Source organism: Euleptes europaea, chromosome 7, assembly GCF_029931775.1.
Source record: "Euleptes europaea isolate rEulEur1 chromosome 7, rEulEur1.hap1, whole genome shotgun sequence".
Taxonomy (NCBI): domain Eukaryota; kingdom Metazoa; phylum Chordata; class Lepidosauria; order Squamata; family Sphaerodactylidae; genus Euleptes; species Euleptes europaea.
Window position 1 is genome coordinate 92,521,173 of NC_079318.1, and position 18,119 is coordinate 92,539,291.

At 52.7% G+C, this 18,119-nt stretch overlaps 1 protein-coding gene across 1 annotated transcript; it reads left to right on the forward strand.

Annotated features, from left to right (window-relative positions):
• The first annotated feature begins 1,453 nt into the window (after positions 1-1,453).
• On the forward strand, positions 1,454-16,850 carry PBXIP1 (PBX homeobox interacting protein 1). Its single transcript, XM_056852342.1, has 10 exons — positions 1,454-1,525; positions 3,976-4,057; positions 5,714-5,775; positions 7,131-7,287; positions 10,084-10,314; positions 10,609-10,647; positions 11,735-11,805; positions 13,479-13,658; positions 14,564-15,630; positions 16,736-16,850. The coding sequence occupies exons 1-10, from the start codon at positions 1,463-1,465 to the stop codon at positions 16,839-16,841; spliced, it is 2,058 nt and encodes a 685-aa protein (XP_056708320.1). The 5' UTR covers positions 1,454-1,462; the 3' UTR covers positions 16,842-16,850.
• Positions 16,851-18,119: the final 1,269 nt, after the last annotated feature.

Consider the following 18,119-nt stretch of genomic DNA (forward strand, 5'->3'; position numbering starts at 1 on the left):
AATACAACATCATACACATCACTTTATTTCTCTTAGATTTTTACTAATAGGCTATTTGTTGTGTGAGCTAGCAGTAGGGTTGCCAGGTCCCTCTTTGCCACCGGTGGGAGGTTTTTGGGGGCGGAGCCTGAGGAGGGTGGGTTTTGGGGAGGGGAGGGACTTCAGTGCCATAGAGTCCAATTGCCACAGCAGCCATTTTATCCAGGGGAACTGATATCTGTTGGCTGGAGATCAGTTGTAATAGTGGGAGATCTCCACCTGGAGGTTGGCAACCCTAGGAGAGAACTGTGTAAACTACCCTGCGATTCTTGGAGGAAGGGAAGGATAGGAACAGGATGGATGGATGGACAGACGGAAGGAAAGATGGACAGATGGATAGATGGACAGATACATGGATTGTAGTTCCATCTGTATAGCGCAACTAGAACATGGTAAGATACGGGTCAATCCTAGTAAAATCTGAAGCTGATTTTAGCCCCAATCTTGGTCACTCAGTAGTTTAATGGCTCACTGTCAGGGTTTCCAACCTCCAGGCGGGGCCTGGAGATCTCCCAGAACTACTACTGATCTCCAGACTACAGAGGTCAGATCCCCCTGGAGAAAACGGCCGCTTTGCAGGGTGTGCTCTATGGCATTGTGCCCTGCTGGGGTCCGTATTCTCCAACAAACCCTGCCCTCCCCCACAAATCTTCAGGAACTTCCCGACCCAGAGCTGGCTATGTGACTGAGTGCCGGCATGGAAAGAAAATGGGCTAGTGGGGCAGGGGGAGAGGAGCAGAGGGGCCGTGGCTAAGTGGCAGAGCATCTGCTTGGCATGCAGAAGGTCCCAGGTTCAATCCTCGGCATCTCCAGTTAAAGGGACTAGGCAGGTAGGTGATGTGAAAGACCTCTGACAGTCTGAATAGACAATGGTCTTTTGGGGAGGGGCCATGGCTCAATGGTAGAACATCTGCTTGGCATACAGAAGGTCCCAGGTTCAATCCCCAGCATCCCCAGTTAAACGGACTAGGCAAGTAGGCGATGTGAAAGGCCTTTCCTGGAGACCCTGGAGCGCCGCTGCTGGTCAGAGTAGACAATACTGATTTTGATGGACCAAGGGTCTGATTCAGTATAAGGCAGCTTCATGTGTGTTCAGAGCGGAGGGGTTGCTGGCAAAGGTCCCCTTCCCAGCTGTGAGAGATGGATGGGGACATCTGCCTTGCCTGTCCCTTCAGGTTTTCATTCCGTTTTGCCCTGAGCTTGGCTCTGCCCGCATTTGCATGCCGCATGCATTTGCCAGTCAAAGCTTCCTCTCGCGGCGCGGCCTGCCAAAGTCCTTTGTTAGCGAGGGTCCCACCTGCCCTTCCCACTGGCCACGTCCCAAAAAGGGAGGAAGGAGGAGCTGGCACCCCAGAAGGCCCTGCTGATCCCCTGGCCTGTAACCCGCAGGTGGAAGCCGGGGGCCACCGGGGCATGAGCAGAGATGGCTGACAACTCGGACTCGCGGGAGTCGGATAACAACAGCTGGGTGATCGCTGGATCCGAGGTGAGTGATTGGCGGCGGGGTCCAGATTCCAGAAGGGGCCGTGGGGGCTGCTGGGAGCTGAGGCCCCTGCCAAGCAAATGTGGGGGAAGGAGGATGTTTGTACCAGTCTGGCTATACATCTAGGGTAGGGGTGCCAACTTCCGAGGGGGGCCAGGGTTGCCAACCTCCAGTTGATAGTTGTTTTTCTAATATGCCGACTTTCTCTACCACTTAAGGCAGAATCAAACCGGCTCACGGTCACCTTTCCCTTCCCCTCCCCACAACAGACACCCTGTGAGGTAGGTGGGGCTGAGAGGGCTCTAAGAGAGCTGTGAATAGCCCAAGGCCACCCAGCTGGCTTCATGTAGAGGAGTGGGGAAACCAGCCCGGTTCACCAGATTGGCGTCCGCAGCTCCTGTGGAGGAGTGGGGAATCAAACCCGTTTCTCCAGGTCAGAGTCGACCTCTCCAAACCAGTGGTCTTAACTACTACACCACGCTGGCTCTCTGGTAGCTGGAGATCACCCAGAATTACTACTGATCACCAGGTGATAGAGACCAGTAGCCCTGGAGAAAATGGCTGCTTTGGAAGGTGGATGGAAAGGTACCGGCTGGATTTAGGGAGGAATTTTTTTTTGCAGTGAGAGTTATTCAGCAAAGGAATCGGTGAGCTCCCCCTCACTGGCAGTCTTCAAGTAGGGGCTGGACAAGCACTTGTCAGGGATGCTCTAGGCTGATCCTGCATTGAGCAGGGGGTTGGACTAGAGGGCCTGTATGGCCCCTTCCAATTCTAGGATTATATTATTCTATATAGGGTTGCCAACCTCTGGGGGCCTGGAAATCTCCCAGAATTACAACTGATCTCCAGACAGAGATCAGTTCCCATGGAAGAAACGGCTTCTTTGGAGGGTAGACATTATACCCTACTGAGATCCCTCCACAAATTCCTCCCTCCCCAGGCTCCACTCCCAATAGGCTTGCCAGGTCCCTCTTCGCCACCAGTGGGAGGTTTTTGGGATGGAGCCTAAGGAGGGCGGGGTTTGGGGAGGGGAGGGACCAATGCCATAGAGTCCAATCGCCAAAGTGGCCATTTTCTCCAGGGAAACTTGTCTCTATCTGCTGGAGATCAGTTGTAATAGCAAGAGATCTCCAGCTAGTACCTGGAGGTTGGCAACCCTAACTCCCAATTCTCCAGGAATTTCCCAACCCAGAGTTAGCATCCCTACTGCTGGAAGTTTGGTCAGAAAAGGGGGTAAAGAAGACCTCAGTTGAGCAAGGTTAGAGGATAAATGACAGAGCAACAGGGGGGTGGTTGGGACAAGGAAGGAGCAGTGAGGAAATTAATGACAGACCACCCAGTGCCCACCAAGCCTTGGGGCTTAAATACCAGCAGATCCTGGGCAGAGCCGGAGAGCTTACATTCTTAACAGGGACAGGATTCCAGGGCTGAATCTGAGCTGGCGCTGAGCCCCTGCCACCTGTTTTCGATGCCTGAACTCAGCCCCGGCACGTGGGGCATAGGAACAAAGCCGAGAGTCCCTTAGAGCCCATGCAGAGTGCTTCCTGGCCACAACCAGATGCCGCTCTGCTGGTCCTGGAAGAAACAGCAGGCTGGAGTCTGCAACCGGGTTTGGAGGTCCTGCCGTTTTGTTTTAGTAATGCGAATGCAGTGCACACGCCCACAGACTCGGGAGGGTGCAGAGGGGAGCAACGAAGATGATCTGGGGCCTGGAGACCAAGCCCTATGAGGAAAGGCTGAGGGAGTTGGGAATGTTCAGGCTGGAGAAGAGGAGGTTGAGGGGGGACAGGATTGCTCTCTTTAAGTATTCTCCAGGGAAGGAGAGCTTACCACCTCCCAAGGAACAGCCTTCCTTGGGAGGTGGTGAGCTCTCCTTCCCCGGAGGTTTTGAAGCAGAGGCTAGATGGCCATCTGTCATCAATGCTGATTCTGTGACCTTGGGCAGATCATGAGAGGGAGGGCATCTTGGCCATCTTCTGGGCATGGAGTAGGGGTCACTGGGGGTTTGGAGGGGGTAGTTGTGAATTTCCTGCATTGTGCAGGGGGTTGGACTAGATGACCCTGGTAGTCCCTTCCAACTCTATGATTCTATTTGAAGGGCTGTCACTGAGAGGAGGGCAGGGAGCTGCTCCTGTTGCCAGCAGAGGACAGGACTCGCAATAATGGGTTTAAATTGTGGGCAGAAAGGTACCGGCTGGATATTAGGGGAAAGTTTTTTTTACAGTAAGAGTTGTTCCACAGTGGAATCAGCTACCTAGGGAGTTGGTGAGCTCCCCCCCTCCCTGGCAGTCTTTAAGCAGAGGCTGGAGAAGCACTTGTCAGGGGTGCTCTAGGCTGATCCTGCATTAAACGGGGTTGGACTAGATGGCCTCTAGGGCCTCTTCCAACTCTAGGATTCTATGATTCTAAGGGCAGGGTCATGCGCCGTTCTTTCATCTGTTCTGCCTTTCCAGGTGTTACCTGTGGAAGAACTCGGCGTGGAAGGTGTGGAGGAAACTGTGGAAGAGGCTGAACTGGCAAAAGAAAGCACCCATGGTATATTGCGCTTGCACAGATTGGAGGGAGGCAGGGCAGACTCTGTGCCCGGCTGTAACCGCAGAAGAAGAGCATGGCAGGATTGCAAGATCATAAGAAGAGCCCTGCTGGATCAGACCGGCGGTCCATCTAGTCCAGCATCGTCTGAAAAAGTGGCCAACCAATTGCTCTGTAGAGCCAATAACAGGGCATAGAGGCCAAGGCCTTCCCCTGAAGTAGGGTAGCCAGGTCCCTCTTCGCCACTGGTGGGAGAGTTTTGGGTTGGAGCCTGAGGAGGGTGGGGTTTGGGAAGAGACTTCAATGCCATAGAGTCCAATTGCCAAAGCAGTCCTTTTCTCCAGGTGAACTGATCTCTATCGGCTGGAGATCAGTTGTAATAGCAGGAGATCTTCTGCCACCACCTGGAGGTTGGCAACCCTACCCTCAAGTTACTTCCTGGCACAGGTATTCAGAGGTTGACTGCCTCTGGATGAGGAAGTTCCCTTTAGTCACCATGGTTAGTAGCCATTGATGGTCCTCTCCTCCAATAATCTGTCTGATTTTTAAAGCCATCTATGATCACAGCCATTATTATGCAATTGAATCACTTCCTTTTGAAGTATTTCCTTCAGTCCATCCTATAAACTGTTGCCCATCAAACTCATGGGGGCCCCAGAGATCACAGATCAAGAAGAAGCATTTTTTAGCTATTTCCAGAAATGATGCCTTCCATGAAGATAGTTTCAGAGGGTAGCCGTTTAGCTTGGAAAGAAGGCTGTTAAGGGGAGACATGATAGAGGTCTATAAAATTATGTATGGTATGGAGAGAGTGGGCAGGGAGAAGGTTTTTCCCTCTCTCATAATGCTAGAACATGGGGGTCATCTGCTGAAGCTGGAGGGTGACAGATTCAAAACAGAGAAAAGGAAGTATTTCTTCACAAAACGCATAGCTAAATTGTGGAACTCCCTGCCCTAGGATGTGGGGATGGCTGCCAACTTGGAAGGCTTTAAGAGGGGAGTGGACATGTTCATGGAGGAGAGGGCTATCCATGGCTACTAGTCAAAATGGATACTAGTCATGATGCATCCCTATTATGCATGCCTATTATATTAGGTGCTGTGGAACACAGGCAGGATAATGCTGCTGCAGCCGTCTTGATTGTGGGCTTCCTAGAGGCACCTGGTTGGCTGCTGTGCGAACAGACTGCAGGACTTGATGGGCCTTGCTTGGTCTGATCCAGCATGGCTTTCTTATGTTCTTATAGCTAAATTGTGGAACTCCCTGCCCCAGAATGTGGGGATGGCTGCCAACCTGAAAGGCTTTAAGAGGGGAGTGGACATGTTCATGGAGGAGAGGGCTATCCATGGCTACTGGTCAAAATGAATACTAGTCATGATGCATCCCTATTCTCTCCAAGATCAGAGGAGCATGCCTATTATATTAGGTGCTGTGGAGCACAGGCAGGATAAATGCTGCTGCCGTCGTCTTGTTTGTGGGCTTCCTACAGGTCCCTGGTTGGCCGCTGTGTGAACAGACTGCTGGACTTGATGGGCCTTAGTCTGATCCAGCACAACCTTTCTTATGTCCTTATGTCTGAATGGAGATGGGGCAGGTGGACTGCCTCCCCCTTTGCTTAGATCCCTACTATGACCATATGTCTCCTCCCCTTTTTACAGCGCCTCCCACTGACAGCAAATTACCCGCCGAGCCTCCTGAACCAGAGGAAGTCAAACTCAAGGTAGCATCTCTGCGCACACCTGGAAGAACTCTCCAGTCTGGATTTCCCTGAAGGCCAGAGCTGTGGAAATGTTAAATGCAATTGTGTCTGTTACCAAATCCCTAGCAGCCTGTCTTGATCTTAATCACATGTCTGTTGCATTTTCCCTCCCTGGTTTAGCTCTGAGACAAAATGCGTCCCTATTAAAATAGATCGCAATCCTGTATTAGGCTGACAGAGACTTTAGTTTCTGCTCAGGGCGGCACGTGGCATCTCGGTCTCCTCCATCTGCCCCCATTTGCGCTTCTCTCCTTCTGCTCTGCTGTCGAGCTTCTTCGAAGTCTGTGTCGTCGTCACGGGAGTGTTATGCTTCTGGGAAATCAAGACTTTCTACCTGATTAAAGGGTCGATGAAGCATATGGGTTTTAATTGGCATGCATTTTGGTAGGGAATAAGAGCCAGTTTTGAAGAGCAAACATTTTTTTCTTTTTAAATAATATGTCAGTGCATTGTAAGAGGGACTGTCTTAGAAGAGGCATTCCTTCCGCGTATGAGAGAAGCAGGAATGTCTTTTCCAGGATGTGGCTAGAAGAGGCATTCCCTCATGTATGTGAGAAGGAGGAATGCCTTTTATGGAATGTGACTAGAAGAGGCATTCCCTCATGCATGAGAGGAGGAGGAATGCCTTTTCTAGGATGTGACTGGAAGAGGCATTCCCTCGTGTATGAGAGGAGGAGGAATGCCTTTTCTAGGATGTGACTGGAAGAGGCATTCCGTCGTGTATGAGAGGAGGAGGAGGAATGCCTTTTCTAGGATGTGGCTAGAAGAGGCATTCCCTCATGTATGAGAGAAGGAGGGATGCCTTTTCTGGAATGTGGCTGGAAGAAGAATTCCCTCATGTATGAAAGGAGGAATGCCTTTTCTAGGATGAGGCTAGAAAAAGCATTCCCTGATGTATGTGAGAAGGAGGGTGGGGCTAGAAGAGGTATTCCCTTTTGATAAAGAGAGGGTGGGTGCCTTTTCTGACATGTGGCTGGAAGAGGCATTCTCTCTGTTGTCAGGAAAGACTCTTCTAATATGTTGCCTGTGTTGTCGTTTTTCAAAAATTGCTTACATTGTTTTAAAATTTAATTTAAAAAAAGTCTAATTAACTGGAATGGAGCACTATTTTGGTTGAACGAAAGCCCTGTGATCGGTTAGCCTAACTAAGGCTGCACTCCTGATCAGGGAAGGGGTCCCACTGAACACTGGGACAAATTTTCAAGTCAACGTGCAGAGGGCTGGGTGCCCAACGTTGCAACCTTGCTTCCAGGCAATTGAAAGTTTAAACCACGCACACGTATTTGAAATTTGCAAACGTTTCTCTCTTGACCCAGGACCCTGGGGTGGAGTTGGCTCCCAGTTCTGGCCCAGCCAAGACTCCAGGGCCCACCCCCTTGGAAAGAGAGCTACATTTAAAGGAGCCGAGCCCTAGTGATGTCGAGGCGAGATCCGCACCCGCCACTGAGGAGACCCTGATCATCCACAAAGCAGGTGAGCAAAGCTGCCCATCTGCCTAGCCCTTCACGGAATGACATGAGCGAAAACAGACAGACCTCTGCCCCAAGGTGCTTACAATCGACATCCGACAACAGGAGGAAGGGGAGAAGAGGATCAACAGTGTCTCTTACAAATAGGGTTGCCAACATCCAGGTGGTAGCTGGAGATCTTCTGCTATTACAACTGATCTCCAGCCGATAGAGATCAATTCACCTGGAGAAAATGGCAGCTTTGGTAATTGGACTCTATGGCACTGAAGCCCCTCTGCAGATAAAGGCCCAGTTTCTTTTTATTTCATGAGCCGCCACTTGCAAGTCACCTGGAGAGGCGACATAATTTTTTTTCTAACTAATAGATGCAAAATACTGGATAGGTAGGGTTGCCAACCTCCAGATAATAGCTGGAGATCTCCTGCTATTACAACTGATCTCCAGCCGATCAGAGATCACTTCACCTGGTGAAAATGTCCAATTTGGCAATTGGACTCTATGGCTCTATGAAGTCCCTCCCCTCCTCAAACCCCGCCCTCCTCAGGCTCCGCCCCAAAAATCTCCAGGCATTTCCCAACCCGGAGCTGGCAAACCTATAGATAGTTGAAGGCAGACCGGATTTGGCCTCCGCCAGCGCCCTCTGCTGGCAGTGGACAGAAGAAGAAAAAGAGTTGGTTTTTATACCCCAATTTTCTCTACCTTTTTAAGGAGACTCAAAGTGGCTTACAATCTCGGTCCCTTCCCCTCCCCACAGCAGACACCTTGTGAGGCAGGTGGGGCCAAGAGAGTTCTGAGAGAACTGTGACTAGCCCAAGGTCACCCAGCAGGCTTCACATGGAGGAGTGGGGAATCGAACCCCGCTCAGATTAGAGTCCGCCGCTCCTGACCACTGCACCACGCCGGCTCTCCCACCCATTATTAATCGATTGTGGCAGCGTGGGGCAGTATAGCAATGTAAGCAGAAAAGATGGATCTCTGCCCCAAGGAATTTCCATTCAGAGTGGGGGCAGGGCAGCGACCACAGAGGGCCACACTATAGTCACAAGGGGATGTGTGAGCATAAGTACATGCAGGTACACTTAGGGTTCTTCCACTGGGGGGGGCTAGGGTTGCCAACCTCCAGGAACTAGCAAAACAAGAAAAGAGCACATCCGTGCTAATACCGTCAGGTTTGGAAACTGGCACGGGAAGAAATCAGTACAATAATACAAAATGTGTATATTGTGTTTCACTTTTTGTATATTTTGTATATATCGTTTATTGCCACTTGTTGTAGTCCATTGTACTTGTTGAAATGTTTTGAAACACAATATACACATTTTGTATTATTGTACTGATTTCTTCCCGTGCCAACCTCCAGGAAGTAGCTGGAGATCTCCTGCTATTACAACTAATCTCCAGCCAATAGAGATCAGTTCCCCTGGAGAAAATGGCCACCTTGGCAATTAGACTCTATGACTTCCCTCCCCAAACCCCACCCTCCTCAGGCTCCGCCCCCAAAACCTCCTGCCAGTGGCGAAGAGGGTCCTGGCAACCCGGGGGGAGGGGGGCTGATATCAGCACTGTGAAAAATGTAGGTTAGGAGCTGGGGTTTGAAGGAAGATGGGGGGCGCTGCGAAGTTCCAGGCGGAAGCAGAAGTGGCTTTTACCGGGTGCCAGTTAATCTTTATTTTCATTTCTACTGTGTTCGCAGTTCGCCGTCCCAGTTTTCAAAGGGGTTTACGACCCACTTTAAACAGGCAGTCCTCTTAAAACGTCGCCATAGTAAACCCACTAGAAATCAATAAACCTCGCCAAACTGGAGGTCGTAATGGGAAGTACAACCGTGGGGAGAGCAGAGCGACGACTGTGATCGGCCTCAGCTTTCGATACTAAAAGCCCGATGGAAAACGCTGGATTTGTGGCGGAGTGGTTAGATCGAGGTTTAGAAGACCTGGGTTCAAATCCCCCCTCGATGCTAAAGCTCGCCAGGTGACCTCGGGCCAGTCACGCCATTGGTCACCTACCTTGCAGGAAGGTTGTGAGGATAAAATGGGAAGCACCGTACAGCACCTTTGAGCTCTTTTAGAGGACAGACGGAGGGGAGAATGAAATAGATTTGCCTTTCCCTGGATTGAGGCTATTGCATAGTGTGTGTGTGTGGGGGGGGCAACCACCGGAAAGGCCCTGCTTCACGCAGGTGTCTGTCTTTCATCCAACTGAGAAGGTACTTTAAGCAGGGCCTCGTGGATGTTGAAGTTCAAAAGCCAAATTCTAAAAGTCAAAGCCAGCACTTTGAATTGTGCCTGGAAACAGCTAGGTAGGCACAGGTACAATGTGCTCTTTCTTTCTTATACCAGCATGGTATAGTGGTTAAGAGCGGTGGTTTGGAGCGGTGGAGTCTGATTTGGAGAACCGGGTTTGATTCCCCACTCCTCTTCATGAGCAGCGGATGCTAATCTGGTGAACTGGATTCGTTTCCCCCCTCCTCCACATGAAGCCAGCTGGGTGATCTTGGGCAAGTCAGAGCTATCTCAGCCCCACCTACCTCACAGGGTGTCTGTGTGGGGAGGGGAAGGTGATTGTAAGCCGGTTTGAATCTCCCTTAAGTGGTCGAAAAAGTCGGCATATAAAAACCAACTCTTCTTCTTCTTCTACCTGTCCCTTATAACCATCCACTGATGATAAGGAAGCATCTCCTCTAGGGGACCAGGCAAGCAAGCGGGTCTAGATTAGAGTACTGCAATGAATTCTACATGGGGCTGCCCATGGAGATTGGCTCTCGATTTTGGGGGGATCAGCTGCTCTCTTTCCCTCCCAGGCCCTCTGGAGCAACGTGCGAGCACATCCAGCAGTGACGAAGAGGCAGCTGCGGAGCGGGACGTCGAGGGCCTGCGCAGACGGAAAGGCCGCGACGTGTCCCCAGCTCAGCCTGGGGGCGCCCACGACAGACACAGAGAGGCCCTCGAGAACGAGGACGGGGGGTTGCCTGGGACGAAATGGCTGCTGGGGATGCTAGCCCTCCTGGGGCTGGGCTTCCTGGCCTTCTCAGGTAAGTCGTGGGCCTCCAAGGCAGAGTTGCCAACCTCCAGGTGGGTCCTGGAGACCTTCCAGAATTGCAGCTGATTTCCAGACAACAGAGATCAGATCCCATGGAGAGAAAGAAGAGCTGCTTTGGAGTGTGCTCTTTATGGCATTGTGAGGTCCCTCCGTCCCCAGGCTCCACCCCCAAATCTCCAGAAATTTCCCTACTCGGAGTTGGCAACACTATAGACCAAAGGTGAGACGGGGCAAGATGGATACAGCTCTGTTGATTTCTCACTCACTGTTTGCCTTCCTTCTGCAGGAGTCATCTTTGATCTGGAAGAAGGTAAGTCTGGGGAGGGCAGGGGAGTTTAGACATCACTCCAGGTTTCCTTTATGACCAGACCTTCCTTCCTTCCAGCGTGGTGGAGAGCCAGCGTGGTGTAGTGGTTAAGAGTAACAGTTTCTAATCTGGAGAACCGGGTTTGATAACCCATTCCTCCACAGGAGTGGCGGACGCTAATCTGGGGAACCGGGTTGGTTTCCCCACTCCTCCCCATGAAGCCAGCTGGGTGACCTTGGGCTAGTCACAGCTCTCTTAGAGCTCAGCCCCACCTACCTCACAGGGTGTCTGTTGCGGGGAGAGGAAGGGAAGGTGATTGTAAGCTGGTTTGATTCTTCTGTAAGTGGTAGAGAAAGTCGGCATATAAAAACCCACTCTTCCTCCATCGAATCTATCCGTCTGTCCGTCTGTCTATCTAATCATAGAATCATAGAGTTGGAAGGTACCTCCAGGGTAATCTAGTCCAACCCCCTGCAATATGCAGGAAATTCACAACTACCTCCCCACACACCCCCACCCCAGTGACCATTACTCCATGCCCAGAATATATCTATTATAGCCATCTAATCTGTCTGTCTGTCTATCTAATCTAATCATCACATTTTGATTTCACCCTTCCTCCAAAACGCTCAGGGCAGCATTCATCATTTGCCCTTCCAGATATTATCCTCACAACCACCCTGTGAGGTAGGATAGACAGAGGGGGAGTTGACTAGTCCAGGGTTATGTAATGAGCATCATGACCGAGTGAGGTTTTGAATCCAGGTCTCCCAGGACTTGGTTTAACACTGTAACCACTACCCCTCTCAGTCCTATAGTCAGTATTGGGGGGTTGTTAGGGGATAAGGGCCTGGGTACAGTGTGGTAATGGAATGCAATCTAGCAAAACCTAATCAGAAATACTCGACCTATTGAGACTGAATCTTCTTGAATTTAATAAAACCAGGAAAAAACTTACCTTCCCTCATCCCCGCCAAAGGAGTCAACACTGTAGATGTCTCGAATTAGTGAGCCAGTGTGCATGCTGTTAAACAAATATCCTACGATGCCTGGTAAACTCCTCCACCTCACCTCCTCTTTCTGTCTTCCCCTCTGGGTTGTACAGGTCCTGTGGACTCCCTGGGCACCCGGAGGAGCTCAGAGGGAGAGGAGCTGCATCCTGGCACCCACGGGAAGGTGAGCGGGGCGCTTCACTACATGGGTCAGCAGAACAGAATAGCCAGAGGGCCAGCATGGTGTAGTGGTTAAGAGCGGTGGTTTGGAGCGGTGAGATCTGGAGAACTGGGTTCGATTCCCGGCTCCTCCACATGAGCGGCGGAGGCTAATCTGGTGAACTGGGTTTGTTTCCCCACTCCTCCACATGAATCCAGCTGGGTGACCTTGGGCTAGTCACAGCTCTCTCAGCCCCACCTACCTCACAGGGTGTCTGTTGTGGGGAGGGGCAGGGAAGGCGATTGTAAGCCGATTTGATTCTCCCTTAAGTGGTAGAGAAAGTCGGCATATAAAAACCAACACTTCATCTTTTTCTTTCACAATAACCACTCCTTGGGGACTCTGCAGAGGAGGCCATGCTTCTTTTGCAGTTCCAGTTTTGGGCACAAGGGGGTGGTTGTGATCCCAGAGCGCCTAGGTTTGCCAACCTCCAGGTACTAACTGGAGACCTCCTGGTATTACAACTGATCTCCAGCCGACAGAGATCAGTTCACCAGGAGAAAATGGGCGCTTTGGCAATTGGACTCTATGGCATTGAAGTCCCTCCCCAAACCCCGCCCTCCTCAGGCTCTGACCCCAAAAACCTCCTGCCGGTAGTGAAAAGGGACCTGGCAATCCTAAGAGCCCCCCACCCCCCGGTCACAGATGTACAGCCCCCAAAGCTAGTCTCTTTCTATTGCTCCTGCATGCCTCCCTCTTTGGCACTAGGGTTGATGCTTCTTGGCATGAAGTTCTGGGGCTTCAGCCTTTTCATCAGTGTCTCCAGAGGAAGGGGCGAAGTAATTTTCTATTTGACTGGATACATTAGGGGAGGGGCTGTGTCTCAGCGGTAGATAGGGTTGCCAACCTCCAGGTGGTGGCTGGAGATCTCCCACTATTACAACTGATCTCCAGGTGACAGAGATCACTTCCCCTGGAGAAAGTGGCCGCTTTGGCCATTGGACTCTATGGCATTGAAGTCCCTCCCCTCCCCAAACCTCGCCCTTCTCAGGCTCCACCCCAAAAATCTCCAGGTATTTCCCAACCCAGAACTGGCAACCCTTGAGGTAGAGCATCTGCTTGGCATGCGGAAGGTCCCAGGTTCAATCCCTGGCATCTCCAGTTAGGAATTAGGTTGTAGGTGATGTAAACGACTTCCGCCTGAGACCCTGGAGAGCTGCTGCCAGTCTGAGTAGACAATGCTGACCTTGATAGACTAATTGCCTGACTCCGCAGAAGCCCACTTTGTATGTGAGGGGCCTGGAAGCGTTAAAAGCCGGGTTAGCTCAGAGAGAATCGGTGGGCTGTTTGGGAAGGCGCCTGGGGCCATGCTGGGTCTAAGATCCCTCCTTCCTCCACTCTGGTGCCTCCGGCACCGGTATGCGGGTTCAAATCCTGCCGTAGAACCAATAAGTAGGGTTGCCAGGTCCCTGTTTGCCACCGGCAGGAGTTTTTTTGGGTGGAGCTAGAGGAGGGCAGGGTTTGGGGAAGGGAGGGATTTCAATGCCATAGAGTCCAATGGCCAAAGCAGCCATTTTCTCCAGGGGAACTGATCTCTATCGGCTGGAGATCAGTTGTAATAGCAGGAGATCTCCAGCTTCAACCTGGAGGTTGACAACCCTACCCATAAGACAAACCTGTCGGTTTTGTTCCCCCAGCAGGACTGGCCGACTTCGCCCACGCCGGAGCCCAGGAGGGGCGCCAAGCTGCCACGAGCCAAGGACGAGCCACTGTCGCAGACCCCTGCCAAGCCCCACAGCTTGGACGCCATGGGGGTCCTGTTAGACAAGCTAGCCAAGGAGAATCAGGAGATCCGGCTCATGCAGGCCGAACTGCAGGTGAGGGCGCAGGTACCAGGGAAGGGGGCGGGGCTGGGAGTCCCTGTCAGTAGGGTTGCCAATCTCCAGGTAGTAAGTATGCAATTGACAGCAGCAATAGACTTCTGATGAATCTAATGCAATTAGCGAAACAAGGATAAGATTCGCGAAACCTTGTAAACTTGCACAGATTGTTGCAACTTGTGTAAATAGTTTTGTTGCATAACTGGAATCATTTGCTGGAAATCACGTTTCTGAAACCACATAAACCATTATTTTCAGTGCCCCAGCAGCACTTTATGCATATGTGTAATCTCCAGGGAGTAGCTGGAGTTCTCCTATTACAACTGATCCCCAGCCGATAGAGATCAGTTCCCCTGGAGAATATGGCCGCCTCGGCAATTGGACTCTATGGCATTGCAGTCCCTCCCCTCCCAAAACCCCGCCCTCATCAGGCTTCGCCCCAAAAATCTCCAGGTATTTTCCAACGTGGAGCTGGCAACCCTAATTATACCCCACTGAGGTCCCTCCCCTCCCATAACCCTGCCCTCCTCAGGCTCCACCTCCCAAATCTCCAGGTATTTCTAGGGTTGCCAGGTCCCTCTTTGCCACCAGCGGGAGGTTTTTGGGCCGAACCTGAGGAGGGCGGGGTGTGAGGAGGGGAGGGACTTCAACGCCATACATACCAATGGCTAAAGTGGCCATTTTCTCCAGGTGAACTGATCTCTATCAGCTGGAGATCAGTTGTAATAGCAGATCTCTTGCCACCACTTGGAGGTTGGGAACCCTAAGGTATTTCCCACCCCAGAGCTGGCAACCCTATTTGCTGGTGTGGCAACTCTCTCTTTCTGGTTTTGGGGGGGGGGGTTCCCTTTGCTCCTCTTCGGGTTCCAGCGAGTCAAAACCTTTCCCTTTCCTCTTTGCAGGCCCAGAAGGAAGAGTTGCAGGGCCTGCTGCAGAAGACCGAGGGCGAAGCGCTGGAGTTCACCTCTCAGCAGCAGAACTTGGCCGTGGAGAACTCCCGGCTGCGGGAGTCCCTGCAGCGAGAGACCTCTGCCCTCCTGGCCGCGCAGGCCGAGCTACGCTTTCTCCAGGAGAAGCTGCGTGGGACGGCGGGTGAGGCGGACGGCGCCCGACCCCGGCGGCACGGGGACGAGGAACCCTCCGCAGAACGCCAGCGGGACCAGGCCAAGAGGCCGGAGCCGGAAATCCGCTGGTTGCGGTCCTTGTTGGCGTCTGTCCGTCACGACTTGGCCAAGGTCTTAGAGAAAGCTCCACCTGGCGACGGGGCTGAGGGGCTGCGGACGGAGCTGAGCGCCCTTCAGCAGAAGCTGGCCGGGGAACTGGAGCGCCCCGGGGGGGCCAAGCCGTCGTGGAGGGAGGCCCCCAAGGCCAGGCGAAGCAAGGAAAGGACCTGGCCGAAGCGGCACGAGAGCCAGGAGGGTCCACGGCCTGGGTCCCCCGAGCCCGGCCCCACCAAGGACCACCGTTCGGCACATAAGCCCTCCAAGGCGCCAGACGTCGGGCCGCAACGTCCCAGGAAACACCAGGCCCCGCGGGAAGCCAAGCCGGCCAAGGAGAAGGAGCCCCAGAGCGTCGGACGGAAGGTCAAGAAGCCTGCTGAGCCCAGTGCATTGTGGGAGGCGCTGACCCGACGCCATTTTCGGGCTCCCCAGGGCTGTGCCAGCGTCGCCGAGTGTGCCCAGCAGGAAGGGCTCGAGCCGGTGCAGAAAGCCGGCTTCCTGCAGATAGTACAGGCCTACCTAGCCGGGCTGGGCTGGGCGGAGCACTACGGGGGCCTGGCGGCGGCGCTGGAGGGCTTCTTCGGCAGTGACGGGGCCTTCGCCCACAACCGCACCGGCTTCGCGGAGCTCCTGGACGAAGTTGAGGACGTTCTGGAGGACCTGGCCGAGCTGCTGGGGGTCAGCGAAGAGGCGGTGGATGATTTTGAGGAGGTGGTCCTGAGGCAGCTCAGAGCGGCGCCGGGGGGCAGGTGAGAGCCGCCCTTGGTCTGCTGATGTCAGTCTTGGCTACTCCGACTGGCAGCGGCTCTCCGGGGTCTCAGGTAGAGGTCTTTCACGTCACCTACCGCCTGGTCCTTTTGAACTGGAGAGGCCAGGGATTGATCCTGGGACCTTCTGCATGCCAAGCAGAGACTGTAGCACTGAGCAACCCAGCAAGCCATAGGGGTGTAGTGCTTAAGAGCGGCAGACTCTAATCTGGAGAACCAGGTTTGATTCCCCACTCCTCCACATGAGTGTCAGACTCTAATCTGGTGAACCGGATTCGATTCCCCACCCCTCCACATGAAGCCTGCTGGGTGACCTTGGGCCAGTCACAGTTCTTGCAGAACTTTCTCAGCCCCGCCAGCAAGATTCTGGTCCTCATGGCTGTACAATTTAACCAGTCCGTAGACTTAACCAGTCGATCGACAATGTCAAGTAAACTCCCAGAATTTAGAGGATAGGGACGATTACATTTTCCTGCTGCGAAGAGCTCAGGACTTCAGCACCCTCTTTAGGACCCTCCTAGGAGCCAGTCCTGCACATCATTGCAAAATGGTTTAAATTGTTTAATAGATGCAGATTGCAGCTTTAAATCACCCCAGGAATGGACAAAATTCCTGTCCCACCCCACACCCGTCGGTTTTCACTACGGGTGCCAACTATGGCTTGGGAAATACCTGGCAATTTGAGGGTGATGATGAAGAAGAAGAGTTGGTTTTTATACCCACTTTTTTCTACCTTAAGGAATCTCAAAGCAGCTTACCTTCCCTCCCCCACCCCGCAACAGACACCCTGTGAGGTAGGTGGGGCCGAGAGAGCTCTAAAAGAGCTGTGACTAGCCCAAGGTCACCCAGCTGGCTTCGTGTGTAGGGGTGGGGAAACCGACCCGGTTCACGAGATTAGCCTCCGCCGCTCCTACGGAGGAGTGGGGAAATCAAACCTGGTTCTCCAGATCAGAGTCCACCGCTCCAAACCACCGCTCTTAACCACCACACCGGCTCTCATTTTTGAGAGCCCTTTTTGTAACGCAGGACAAGGGACTTTCCCAGCATCCTCGAGGCTGAACTTTTGATTCTTGTACCTTTCGGACAGGTTTGTGCAACGGGACGGCAGCGCCCAGCGGAACCCGAAGGAACGGCCGCGCGAGGGTCACGGCCGCCGGAACGGCAGAGAGGCCAACCACCGAGGCCACGGCTAGATCCACGGAGCTGCCAGTACTAATTTGGCCTGAGATGGGGAGGGGGGGAAGGGCGGACTTTAACAAGGACCCTTTTTTGGCCCACCGGGGGACGACAGGAGAGGGAAGGTGGTGAGATTGCTCCGACGCGGGAATCCCACAAGCACCAAGTTCTGATGAGGATTCACCCCAATCCCTTTCCCTCTTTCCTCATGTGGACTCGCCAATCTGCTCAGAGGGGGTGTTCAGTCAGTAGTGGCCAGCGGTCGTGCCGTGGCCAATCGCTTCCCTGATGCCAGGGGGAGGTTTCTCCACCCGAGTGCCCCGTCTTTGCCAGTCTAAGCTGTTGAGCAAACGAGGATGAAAAGTCTTCTTAGCATGGAGGGAAAGCTGCCCATCTGCCACCATACAAACCCAGGCGGCGTTGACAACACCGAGGAACTCTGATCTTATTTTCATCCCAGGTTCACCGCGTGAAACAAAGGCAGGCTAGGCCCCCAGCCCCTCTCGTTTTAGACATCAGGCATCATCTGAGATTTACAGTGGGGGAAAGGGTTGCACCTGACTTGTGGTGACTTTTCATGAGGTTTTCAAGGCAAAAGATCGAATCTTAGAATCATAGAATTGGGACCACCAGGGTCATCTAGTCCAACCCCCTTCACAATGCAGGAAATTCACAACTACCTCCCCCTCCCCACCCCCCCAGTGAACAGTACTCCATGCCCAGAAGATGGCCAAGATGCCCTCCCTCTCACGGTCTGCCTAAGGTCACAGAATCAGCATTGCTGACAGATGGCCATTTAGCCTCTGCTTAGAAACCTCCAGGGGAGGAGAGCTCACAACCTCCCGAGGAAGCCTGTTCCACTGAGGAACTGCTCTGTTAGAAAATTATTCCTAGTGAAGCAGAAGTGGTTTGCCATTGCCTGCCTCTGCGTAGCAAACTGTGTGGTCTCCCATCCAAATACTAACCAGGCCTGACCCCATTTAGCTTCCGAGATCTGACGAGATTGGGCTATCCTGGGCTATCCTGGTCAAGGCGAGAGACATTCAGAGGGAGTTTGCCATTCCCTTCCTCTGCATGGTAACCCAGGACTTCCTTCGTGGTCTCCCATCCAAGCAGTGACCTGGGCTGATCCTTTTTAGCTTCCAAGATCTGTTGAAATTGGGCTAGCCTGGTCCAGAGATGATTTGCCATTGCCTGAGTCTGCATAGCAACCCCAGACTTCCTTGTGGGTCTCCCATCCAAGTACTAACAAGGGCCGAACCTAACTAGCTTCCAAGTCCTGACAAAATCAGGCT

Excerpts from the sequence above, each read along its gene's own strand:
- PBXIP1 (XM_056852342.1), top strand. The coding sequence starts at position 1,463 with ATGGCTGACAACTCGGACTCGCGGGAGTCGGATAACAACAGCTGGGTG. Across the intron at positions 4,058-5,713 it reads GGCAAAAGAAAGCACCCATG|CGCCTCCCACTGACAGCAAA; the intron begins GTATATTGCGCT and ends CCCTTTTTACAG. Across the intron at positions 7,288-10,083 it reads CCTGATCATCCACAAAGCAG|GCCCTCTGGAGCAACGTGCG; the intron begins GTGAGCAAAGCT and ends TTTCCCTCCCAG.